Raw genomic sequence first — 12544 nt, 5'->3', positions numbered from 1 at the left:
TTGCAAGTCAATGTACACAATATGAACAGCATTACTCTCATCTATCTCATCAAACCTCATCAAAAAAACTCCAAATTAGTTAAACACCATTGCCCTTAACAAATCCATGCTGGTTTCCTTAAGTATCCTGCATTTGGCCAAGCAACTATTAGTTTTGTCCCAAATTATCATTTCTAGAAGCTTCCCCATCTTTAAGCTTAAATTGACTGGCATGTAGTTGCTGGGCTTATCTTTTTGAACATTTGCAATTCCTTGGCACTAGCACTGAGTTCAAGGAAGACTAGAAAGTTATAGCCAGTACCTCCACAATTTCCACTCTCACTTCCCTCAGTATTCTTGGATGCAACTCATTTGGTCCTGGTGCCTTATCAGCTTAAGGCAGTGTAGGCTCTCCTTCATTATCAATTTTAAACCCTTCAAGTGTCTGAATTCCATCCTTTCACCATGACCTGGGCAACCAGATCTTCCTTGAGTAAGATAGATGCAAAATATTCATGTAATGTCCCCTGCCCTAATGCATAAATCTCCTTTTTGGTCCCTAATCGGCCCTACTCCTCCTTTTACCACTCTTTTACTATTTATTTGCCTACCAGAGACCTTGGGATTCCTCTTGTGTTAGCAGCCTGTCTCTTTTCATTCTCCCTTTACTTCTCTTTTTTTTGCTTCTCTTTTTTTTACTTCCCCTCAGAACCCAGTGTGTTTAGCCTAGTTCTCGGCTGTATTAGCCGCCTGATGACTGTCAAAAGCACACTTTTCTCTTCTTCATAATCTCTTTCATCATCCAGGGAACTCTGAAATTATTTGCCCCACCTTTCCCCTTCATGGGAGTAAAACTTGACTGTGTCTGACCTATCTTCTCTTTAAAGGAAGCTCATTGTTCAGTTATTATTTTACCCACCAACCTTTGATTCTAATTTATCTGCCCAGATCCATTTTTACTTCTTTGAAATTGGCTTTCCCTCAGTTAATTATTCTTACTCTGGATTGTTCCTGGCCCTTTCTCCATAGCTAACCTAAATCTTACATTGCAATGATACTCTCCTCTAAATGTTTCCCCACTGACACTCGATCCACAAGCCCACCTCGTTCCCAAGAACCAGGTCTAGCAGCGCTTCCTTTCTTGTTGGACTGGAAACATATAACTGTAGAAAATTTTCCTGAACACGCTCTAGGAAGTCTTGCCCCTCTCCGTGCTTTTCACTACTACTATCCCAGTCTATATTTGGATGATTAAAGTCCCCCATTATAACTACTCTGTAATTCTTACACCTCTCTGTAATTTCCTTGCAAATTTGTTTTTCTGCATCTTTCCCACTAGTTAGTCGCTTATAGACTACACCGAGCAATATAATTGCACCTTTTTTGTTCCTTAGCTCCAACCAAATTTTGTCCCTGACCCCTCTGGGGTATCCTCTCACTCCAACACTTAAATGTTCTCCTAAATCAATGCTGCCACTCCCCCCCTTTTCTTCTTTCCTACCTTTCCTGAACACCTTGTATCCAGGAATATTTAATACCCGGTCCTGCCCTCCTTTGAGCCATGTCTCTATTTTCGCCACAACATCACATTTCCAGATGGCAATCTGTGCCTTTAATTCACCAATCTTATCTACCACACTCATGTCTTATGTAATTTTAACTTAAAAGTAAAATGCACAAAGGTCTATTCAGCCTTCATGAAAATCCATTCTTGCTTCTTACAAAAGATGATATTAATCTATTCGTATCCTTCACGAGGGAATGCAACCATTTTATTTTATTTTCCTTGTTTGGATCTTGCTTAGTCATAGATGTCCTTTCAACAAGTTTTAATGTTTAAACTTATTGCTACTTGCCTATGTGAGCAGGACAACTTCAAATCTCTTCACAGCTGCTTGTACAGCAAAAACAGGCTTCAGGTCAGGACTCTGGAATAAACATCATCCTTGGGGCCTCGCTGGTTTCAGGAAGCCTTCCCTTACCCTGGGAATGGGAGTTGTGCTCTCCACTGGAGGCACATCCTCTGAGGAGGAAGGGAGGGCCAGAAGTGGGAGGAGGCCAGGAGTCCATGTTCAGCCTCCAGGGGAGCCACCTTTGGGAGGACAGGTGCAGGCACAAGGGGCGCAAGACCAACAGGAAGGGAAAGGCGGAAGGGGCAGCAGAAGATGCCACTATCCTGCTGCCAGAGTTTACAGGCGGCGCAGCAGCTACCTCAATATGTCTGAGGTGCAGTGCCGAAGGAGGCTCCGTCTCTCAAGGGAGACAGTGACCTCCATCTGTCAGATGATAGGCCCTGAGATCTGCGCTAACTGTGTGGGTGGGCACCCCATGCCAGTGGCGTTGAGGGTCACAGCTGCCCTCAACTTCTATGCCTCTGGCTCTTCCCAGGGGTTGGTGGGTGATCTTTGCGGTGTCCCCCAGTCAGCTGCACGCTTATGTCAAGCAGGTGACAGACGCTCTGTTCAGGCGTGCATTGACTTTCATTCACCACTGCCTGGATGAGGCCAGCCAGACAGAGCGAGCCAGAGGCTTCGCAGCGGTTGTTGTGGGTTCCCCTGTGTCCAGGGTGCAACCGACTGCACACGCGTGGCCATCAATGCGCCGGTGGGTGAACTGGGTCCCTTAGTCAACAGGAAGGGATTTCACTCCTTGCACATGCAGATAGTGTGTGATCATAGGATGCAGGTTCTGCAGGTCTGTGCAAGGTATCCAGGCAGCTCCCATATTGCTTACATCCTGAGACACTCCCAGGTGCCGAGCCTCTTCAGTGCTCCGGCCCAGCTGGATGGATGGCTGGTGGGCGACAAGGGCTATCCCCTCAAAAGGTGGCTCATGATGCCCCTCCACCATCCAAGAACAGAGTCCGAGCAGCGGTACAATAGGAGCCACGCCTCCACAAGGGCTGTGGTAGAGAGAACCACCTGTCTTCCAAAGATGCACTTCTGATGCCTGGACTGTTCAGGGGATGCACTGCAATACCCCCCAGATCGTGTGTCACTGATAGTGGTTGCATGCTGTGTTCTCCGCAATCTGGCGCTGGAAAGCGGGGACGCAGTGGAGGAAGAAGATGTAGATGCAGATGCTCTGGCTGCACACGATGACTCCAGTAGTGAGTCCGATGACCAGCACACTCAGGAGAACGCTGAGGGGATAGACACCGACCCGGGCAACCTCCAGCGAGCCAGGGACACCCAGGAGGCTTTAATGCAATGAACCTTCAGCTAGCCCACCACAGATGAACCTCCAACACACGCCAGGGCTGTAGGCTCCACACTCAATACCTGAGAGCAACATCTCCCTGGTTAGGAACATTAACTATGTGCCTTGTCAATAAAACTCAATGACAAACAAGTCACTCATAACATCATGGGTTCCCATCCACCTGCAGAAGTAAGGGATCACCTTGAACCATGCTCACAGATTAAGCATTTAATGAATGTAACAAATAAAACAGAAAAGAGACTTAATTCAAAGGTGTTGAGCTGCACACCAAATTATAATCAACTAATAGCGGGGCAACATAAAACCACCAGTGAGAAGCCCGTGGTGTGCCTAAGATGCTTTAACTTTGTTTTTCAGGTGCTACATCTAGGTGCTCCTCCTTTGCTGGCACTGGCATTCAAGACAGCCTTCTCATTCTGCTGTCCTGTTGGCTTTGATGGGCACACCAGATGAGGGTAGCAGCTCCTCTGCCCCTCTGCCAGTGAGCGGGGCATCCTCTGGCCCGTGGAGCCTTTGATGGCCCCGCCTGGGATGGAGCGGCCAGTCCCATGGCTGGCATTTTCCCAGTCACCGCAGCCTCATCGGATCCCACGGTCACTGGCAGAGGGGCAGAGGAGCTGCTACCCTCATCTGGTGTGCCCTGTGAGGAGCTCGTAGAGACGACAGGCAGCCTTTGCGCCAATGTGAGGTCGCTTCGGACCTCCCTGCTCACCGCTGATGGATGGGCACCTAGCTGGGATACTTGGTGCCCAATCCATCTCCCACACTGACACCGACCAGCTGAGGTCAATGCTGTGTGAGGGCTTGCAGGTCAACAGTGGAATGGTTGCAAGGACAGTGGGTGTGAGTCTACCACATGCAGCGGGTGCAGAACCCAGCTCAGCACAACCCTCTCAGGGTGAACTAGGCGTGGGCAATAAATGCTGAAGGGCACATGCTGTGAATGATTCAATGCAGTAACTAGCTTGAGTTGGGGAGGGGGAGTGCCGGTGTGTAGGGGTGGGGTGGCGGCCGGAGTGTTGGGGGTGGGGGGGCGGCGGCAGAGCATGGTTGCGGGGAGAACCTAACTGCTGTGTTACATGACTCATGCCACCATGGTACTCACTTTTCCCGAGCGCAAAAGGTCATTGAAACGCTTGCAGCACTGAATCCAGGTACGCCGCACCACGTCGTGCGAACTCTCAATCTCTGCCACCTCCTCCCAGGCACGTTTGGCCATGTCTGGGGCAGGGGGGCTCGTCCTCCCGTCCCTCGGAATGAGGACCTCACGCCATGCTGCCAACTCCTCGAGGAGGGCAGCAAGGCACTCGTCCGAGAAGCGAGGGGCACAGTGCCCCGCTGAACTGCCCTCCTGCCTGGCCTGCTCACCAGCAGCACTCTGAGGATTCCTCTTGCTGGCCATGGTTGACAGCCTTTGCAAGGCTGCCTGAGCGCTCTTTAAGCAGGCCACCATATCGCCATTGGACCCGGTGGCCATTGCAGCCTTGCCGCCTCCAGCTCCCTCCCACTGTCCTTGGGAGCAGCGTTTCACGCTGGGTGGGCCTTAAATCTCCCCTAAGGCTCTCTTGACTGTGGGTGGGGGAAGGAAAAGTGAGAGCGAAGCAACTCAGAACAGTTTTCACACCTGTACATGGGAGCAACATTGGAGCTGGGTCCTGAGTGTTTTACCTGACACATCTCGTCAAAGAATGATTTGTGGTGCAGAAGGATTAAAGCAGGGAGAAATCATTTCAAAAGTGAAAGATAAAGATCCAGGACCAGAACTTATTACTCTCATTTAAAAAGAGTAATTATATTGTTGTTTGTGTAATGTATATATGTTTGCATATAAGTATATTTGAATAAAATACTTATAACTATAAAATTTATATTTACGCATAAATGATGCCCTGAAAAATTATTAAAAGGTTAATTATTAAAAGAAATAACCAAGGAAACCAACGTTAGTGTTATTTTTAGCTTGTGCTTTCCGGCTTGGATGAATGACGCTGTATATTGCAATTAGCAAAGCAATCTGTTACTCAAGGGTCTATTACCAATAGGGACAAATTACACAGCAATAGTGCTTGATATGTGCATGTCTTTCATCCATCAGTTCTTAATGCATTTTCACAACTCGGTCTACTCAATCCAATTTCTTAATGACATATCTGGCTTTGTTTTAGGTACTAGCAGTTTTGTTAGAATAAGAGTTAGAATCGGAAAGCTGCTTTGATTATCTTGACTGTATATTAATCAACCTGACATTTTGGCTTTGAGGAAATTTTAAAGCAATAATTCAAACATAGCCCCAATTTGGGAAACCGTATAAATTTGTTTATGCCGTGGTTACTCAATAGTTTTTTCTTCTTCCTTCTCCTGTCTCATTTTTTGCCTTAAAGGTGCAGGGAGTTAAAGGGGTTTTCTTGGCTAATAAAAAAGTGAATAGTAAAGTGAAGACCTACATCACCTACAACAAGGGCCGTGATTGGCAACTATTGACTCCACCTTCCACTGACATGAATGGCAAGCCAACTAACTGTCATCTGGTAAGTGTCTCTCTAAGAAAGCTGTGCTATGTTCTGATGTTCCTGTTTTTAAATGTGAGGTGTGTTTAGGAAAAGAAACTTGCCGGCATATGTGTGGCCTGTGGCCCATGTCCCACGCTATATGACTGATTCTTAACTGCACTCTGAAATGGCCTATCAAGCAATTCAATTGTATAAAACCCTCTGCAATGGTTCAAGAAGGGACAAGAAATGCTGGCCTTGCCAACGACTCTAGGCCCCTCACAATTTTGTACATCTCAATCAAATTTCCCCTCAGCCTCCTCTGTTCCAAGAAAAACAACCCCAGCCTATCGAATCTTTCGTCATAGCTGCAATTTTCCATCCCTGGCACTATCTTCATAAATCTCCTCTGTACCCTCTCTGATGCAATTACATCCTCTCTGTAATGAGGTGACCAGAACTGCACACAGTACTCAAGTTGTGGCCTAACTAATGTTTTATATAGTTCCAGCATAACCTCCCTGCTCTTATATTCTATGCCTCGGGTAATAAATGAAAGGATTCTATATGCCTTCTTAACCACCTTATCAACCTGTTCTGCTACCTTCAGGATCTGTGGACATTCGCTCCAAGTTGTCTCACTTTCTCTACACCTCTCAGTATCCTCCCGTTTATTGTGTAATCCTTTGCCTTATTTGACCTCCTCAAATGCATCACCTCACTCTTCTCTGGGTTGAATTCCGTTTGCCACTTTTCTGCCCAGCTGAACATTCTGTGAGACATTTTAATCTTCATATCGATTGGGCAAATAAAATTAGCAAAAGTAGCTTGGAGGGTGAATTCATGGAATGCATTTGAGACGGTTTCCTAGAAAAATATGTTGTGGAACCAACCAGAGAGGAGGCTATTTTCGATCTTGTTTTGTGTAATGAGACAGGGTTAATTAGTAATCTCGCAGCAAGGAATGTTCAGGGAGAGTTTCATCATGATATGAAAGAATTTCACGTTGAGTTTGTGAGTGACATACATAAGTTTGAAACTAGAGTATTGAGCTTAAATAAAACCATTTGCATATATTTGAGGGGCAAATTGGCTAAGATAGATTGGGAAATTAAATTTAAAAGTTTGGCAGTAGATGAATAATGGCAAACATTTGAAGAAATATTTCATAATTCCCAAGGAATCTCCAGTCCATTAAGAAATAAAGACTACACAGGAAAAGGGATCCATCTGTGGCTAACTGAAGAGGTTAAAGAGAGTATTAGATTAAAACAAAGAGATTAGCAATATTGTCAAGAACAGCAGGAAGCCTGAAGATTTGGGAGAGTTTAGATATGAGCAAAGGATGGCCAAAAGGTGATAAAGAGGGAGAAATTAGAATATGAGAGTAACCTAGCCAAAAACATAAAAACAACTTGTGAGCGCTTCTACAAATATGTAAAAAGCAAGAGAGTAGCGAAAGTAAATCTGGATTCCTTAGAGGCTGAGACAGGAGAGATTATATTGGGAAATAGGCAAATGGCAGAAATGTGTCTGTCTTCACAGTAGAAGATACAGTATAAAACTCAAAAATAGTGGGAAAACAAGGGTTTAATGAGAGTAAGGAACTTAAACTAATTAGTATTAGTAAAGAAAATTTACTGAACAATTTAATGGACTGAAAGTCATCAAATCCCCTAACCCTGATGGCCTACACCCCAGGGTTCTAAAAATGATAGCTGTAGAGATAGTGGATGCACTGATTATGATCTTCCAAAATTCCCTAGGCTCTGGAATATGGTCCCTGTGGATTGGAAGGTAGCAAATGTAGCACTGCTATTCAAGAAAATGTTGGTATTCAGGGGCATTTCAGAGGCCTTGCAGAAGAAACACAAAATTGACATGCTGGTACAGAAGGCAATGAGGTAGACAAATGGTATGTTGTCTTTTATTGCAAGGCAGTTGAAGTACTAGAGTATTGAAGTCTTGCTACAATTTAACAGGACTTCGTTAAGACTACACCTTGAATACTGTGTGCAGTTTTGGTTTCCACAACTATAGAAGGATATACTTGTTTTTGGGGGTCAAAATCCTGGGAACTCCCTCCCTAACAGCACTGTGGATGTACCTACACCACATGGACTGCAGCGGTTCAATAAGGTAGCTCACCACCACCTTCTCAAGGGCAATTAGGGATGGGCAATAAACGCTGGCCTAGCCACCGATGCCCAGATCTCATGAATGAATAAAAAAACAAAGGTTCACTAGATTGATTCCTGAGGTGAGAGGTTTGTCCCATGAGGAGAGATTTAGTAGAATGGGCCTAAACTCTCTCGAGTTTAGAAGAATGAGTGGTGATCTCATTAAAACATGTAAGATTCTGAGAGGCCTTGACAAGTAGATGCTCAGAGGCTGTTCCCCCTGGATGGAGAGACTAGAATTAGAAGGCATAGTTTCAAGATAAGAAGATTGCCATTTCAGATTGAGATGAGGAAAACTTTTTTCACTAGGAGTTGTGAATCTGGATTGTGAATGCTCAGTTCTTGAGCATATTCAATGCTGAGATCAATGGAGTTTTGGACTTTAAGAGAATCAAGGTATGTGGGGATCAACAGGAAAATGGAGTTGAGGCTGAGGTTCAATCTTATTAAATGGTGGAGCAGGTTTAAGGGGTTGAATTGTCTACTCAAGTATCTATTTCATATCTTCTTATGCTCTCTGTCTTTACAATCTATAGCCCCTCCCATCTCCAGTCTCTATAAGCCACCTAAGCCCTTTAATGCATTGTTACCTCAGAAATCCGTGCCCATTTCACCCACAACTTCCTGTTTTAATCTCTCCAATTCAGCTTTCGACTCTCTCCCACACTGGAATGGACCTAATTAAACCTTTAAGCAACATTCTCTTTGACTCTGGCGTATTGTTTGTCTTTGTTCATCTCAACCTATCTGCAACATTTGACACTGTCAACCACACCATCCTCCTCCAACATCTCTCTTGTGGTGCTGCATGGAGCTGCCTTTACTTGGTTCCAATCTTACCTATCCATTCACAACTAGAGCATGTCCAGAAATAGATTCCCTTCTCATTCTCAATTCAAGTGTCTCCCAAAGAGTGTCCTGTGCTCCTCCTCTAAAGGGTGCCCCAGCAACATCATCCGTAGACATGGATCTGCTTCCAAATGTACGTTGATGCCACTTGGCTCCACCTTTCCACTGTCTCTCTAAACCCTTCCCCTTGACAGGCTGCTTGCAGTCTTAGATATACAGTAATTTTCTCCAGTTAAGCATCGGTAAGACCAAAGCCATGGTCTTTGGCCCTCATCATAAACTCAGTACTGCATTCCCTGACCGTTAGACTCAGCTGAGGTCCTGATCACGTATGCTTTACATCACAAAGGCCACCTACTTCTGCCTCCATGGCGTTGCCTGCTCCACCTCAGTTCATCTACTGCAGAAAGCCTCAGCCACGCTTTTGTCACCTTCAGACTCAACTATACTAACCCTTTTCTGGCTTTCCACTCTTTGTAAACTTCAGTTCATCCAAAACTAATCAGCCTGAGTTCTATACCTCAAGTCTCGCTCATCCAGCACTGCTCTCTTCATTCAACTGCATTGGCTTTTAGTCCCCCAACATGTCCAATTTAAAATTCTAATCCACGTTTAAAACCCTTAATCCTTGTAACTCCTCCAGCCCTACAAAACCCAAATTCTCCATTCCTCTGACTCTTAACTCCTCCCTTCAATCCCTTTTTGGCAGGGATGCCTTCAGCTGCATGGGAATCCTAGAATTCTCACCCTGAAACTGTCTACTTTCCTCTCCTCATTAAAAGCTGCTTCTTTGTTCAGTGCACCTAATTAATTCTAAATCTTTGCTTTGATCTTTTCTTTGACTACATCTGTGAAGTTTTTTGGGACACTTTTCTATGTTAAAGGCCCTGTGTAAATGCAGATTGTTGGTGGATATAGTGGGAAGTAAATTCACAATTGTACGAAAATTTGCATGTACAGCTGCAGTACTGAGTGAACTGATCTCAGTTAAGGTACTGATGGGCATGTTACCATTAGTTTTTGTCTGACAGGAAAGAGAGGAGAGATCATGTCGAAGGTTCCACTGTCCAGTGATTTCTGCTGCATAATGTTTGTATGTTGACGTCCCATGAAGATACAGAACTGTGTTTAGCTTGGCTGGGCCTCATTGCATTCTAGTCAAATAGCTTGTTGAAACTGACTATGCAGGCTCATATTTGAGCATCTTGGTAAGGTACTGGGAGTAAATTAAGGGGAGAAAAGGAAGTTCACCAGAATCTTCAAGCCAGAGATTATATTGGAGGCAATACCAAAATATGTTCAGTTGTAAATATTTTACTTCATTCTCGTTACTGTGTGGAGAGACTTTAAATGTGCAGTTGTTTTGGATTTATTATTGACCCTCAGAGAGCTGATTTGAACAACATGAAGAGACGTACCAAGTGGTATTGCAACGTTGTGGGGCCATAGCTCTTGTCTACAAACGGAATGGGATCCTGGAATTTGCTGTTATTGAGAATCTTATTCAAAGGGCCTGTGCCTCGGGTGTAGCACAGCTTGGGTTGAAAAGGTTATGGTGTTAAAAATCTGTGGTTGAAATTGAAAATAACAGAAATCAGATGCGCTGATCTCCTTGTGCAATCCTCTGATCTGCATTCATATTGAGCAAGATGCTGAATTGTACTTGCTATAGATTGTTGTAGGCAGGAGACCTACATAGGAACTCTAAGATCCGCAATGGAGTCAAACAGGGTTGCATTCTGGCGCTGATACTCTTTGGCATATTCTTCTCTTTGCTGCTGTCATATGCCTTCAGTTCACTTACAAACCAGAACCGATGAAAGCTGTTCAGCCTTGCCCGTCTGAGATCCAAGATAAAAGTGCACTAAGTCCTGATCAGAGAGTTTACTCTACACTGATGATGCCGCATTCATGTTCCATACTGAAGAAAACCTTTAGCGGCAAATGGACAGACTCTCACGTCTGAAAAGAGTTCAATTTGACCATCAGCCTCATAAAGACAAATGTCATGGTCCAGAATGTTGCCATATTGCCATTAGTCAGTATTGACAGTGTGACATTGGAAGTTGTTGACAGCTTCATATACCTAGGCTTCACAATCACCAGAAATTGGTCACTTGATGCTGAAATCAACATGCACAGTGAAACAGCTGTAGCTGTTATGTCCAAGCTGAGTAAGAGAGTCTGGAACAACAGAAATCTGACTGAGAACATCAAACTGCAAGGCTACCAAGCCTCTGTCCTCAGCACCGTGGGGAGTCCTGAACAACATATGCTAGGTAGGAGAAAAATCTGAATGGTTTCCACCTTCGCTGTCTCAGACACATCCTCAGCATCTCTTGGCAGGACAAGGTCAACAACTCAGAGGTCCGTGAATGTGCTAATTCCATCAGCATACACGCATCTGCGCAGGGTTGTCCATGTTCATTGGATGGATGATGGCTGTATACCCAAAGACCTTCTGTATGGTGAATTGATCACTGAGTCACAACTTGCTGGATGCCCATACATTGCTACAAGGACAACTGCAGTGAGATAGGAAGATGACACTGACAACTGGGATACAGTTGGCGATGAACATGATCCCTGGAGACTGACTGTTTGGAGGAGCATTGGAAGAGGAGAGGAGAAACTGAAAACTCAGCTGGATGAAAAGAGGCCCCAGAGAAAACAAAGGCCAGTAAATCCTGTGCTTTCTCAGCCCACTGTCTTCCTCAGTCCACTGTCTTCCTTTGCAGCAAATGTGATTGAGACTGACATGCCAGAGTGGGGGTTCTGAGCCACAACAGACGATGCTTAACACAGGCGCAAAGCATTGTCTCACAAGATGGAAAGCTGCCAAATAAGAGGTTGTATTAGGCAGGAAAGTCTGAGGAGATGAAGTGTTTCTGTTCTGATGTGCTGGGAAAGAATGAGTCAAGCAGAATTGCAGAAGGTGATGTTCAACAGCTGAATGTCCAGTTTTCAGGGATGTGAAAAATGGATGGCCAACAGTTGAAAATCATGGGGCAAGGTACTATGGCCATCTCGTTGATGACGAAGGCCAGCCTGCAGTATTCAGGGGAACCTGTAAATGTGTGAGCCGCCTGTCATGATAATAGCTGATTGTGGTTGTGGACTCCAGTATTAGATACTATAAAAGAAACAAGACACAGCCTGCCCAACTAAAATAGGGTAAGGCTGCTTAAGTATGCAAATTACAGTCTTAATTTATAGAACAATCACTTTGAGATTCCAGTGGTGATTTTCACCTGAAAAACGGGCAGCCTGAAGTTCAAAATTAGTGAGGGGCAGGGAGGTGTGGGTGGCACTCAGGCCACACCATTGATGCCCAAGACTCACCTGAGGTAACTTTCAGGTAGGCCTGTAAAGGGCAATCATCATGTGTGCAGACTTCAGCGGCCTAACGAGTGTCCCTTAAAGGGATTTTTGGTGGTTGCACTGAAAAGGGCCCAGGACTTTTTATGGAGGCATCTTTTTATAGGGCGTGGATGTACAGAAAATGCTCTTCCTTGCCCCGCACAATACTACAGATCACTACCAGTTTGTGCTCAACACTCTGTGGGATCAGCTTCTCTTCAGGTCCACCCTGCTGGATGCCTCAATGTAAGATCGTCTTGATTTCCTACTCTCAGCCAGTGTGCTGCTAGTGAATGCCCATTTGGGACTTGCAGCCTTCCAGCAGCATTTAAATGATGCAAAAAAGCTGATGCTTGCTTCAAACTGACAATGCAGCCCTTCCAAATCTGCACCTGATTCAGGCACAAGTCCAAAATTGTCCCTTCCATGCCTGACAGTCAATGCAATGGTATGAATAGCAACCAT

General features: G+C 44.9%; 1 protein-coding gene across 3 annotated transcripts in view; it reads left to right on the top strand.

The window, feature by feature from the left end:
- sorcs2 (sortilin-related VPS10 domain containing receptor 2) overlaps positions 1–12544 on the top strand; it is an 874344-nt gene that overhangs the window by 729748 nt on the left and 132052 nt on the right. For all 3 annotated transcript variants that reach the window (XM_078542265.1, XM_078542257.1, XM_078542248.1), the window contains exon 10: positions 5583–5729. In XM_078542265.1, the coding sequence (XP_078398391.1) occupies positions 5583–5729 (147 nt within the window). The remainder of the gene's footprint in view (positions 1–5582; positions 5730–12544) is intronic.

Source organism: Cetorhinus maximus, chromosome 1, assembly GCF_964194155.1.
Source record: "Cetorhinus maximus chromosome 1, sCetMax3.hap1.1, whole genome shotgun sequence".
NCBI classification, from domain to species: Eukaryota; Metazoa; Chordata; class Chondrichthyes; order Lamniformes; family Cetorhinidae; genus Cetorhinus; species Cetorhinus maximus.
This window is presented reverse-complemented; position numbering and strand designations above follow the sequence as displayed.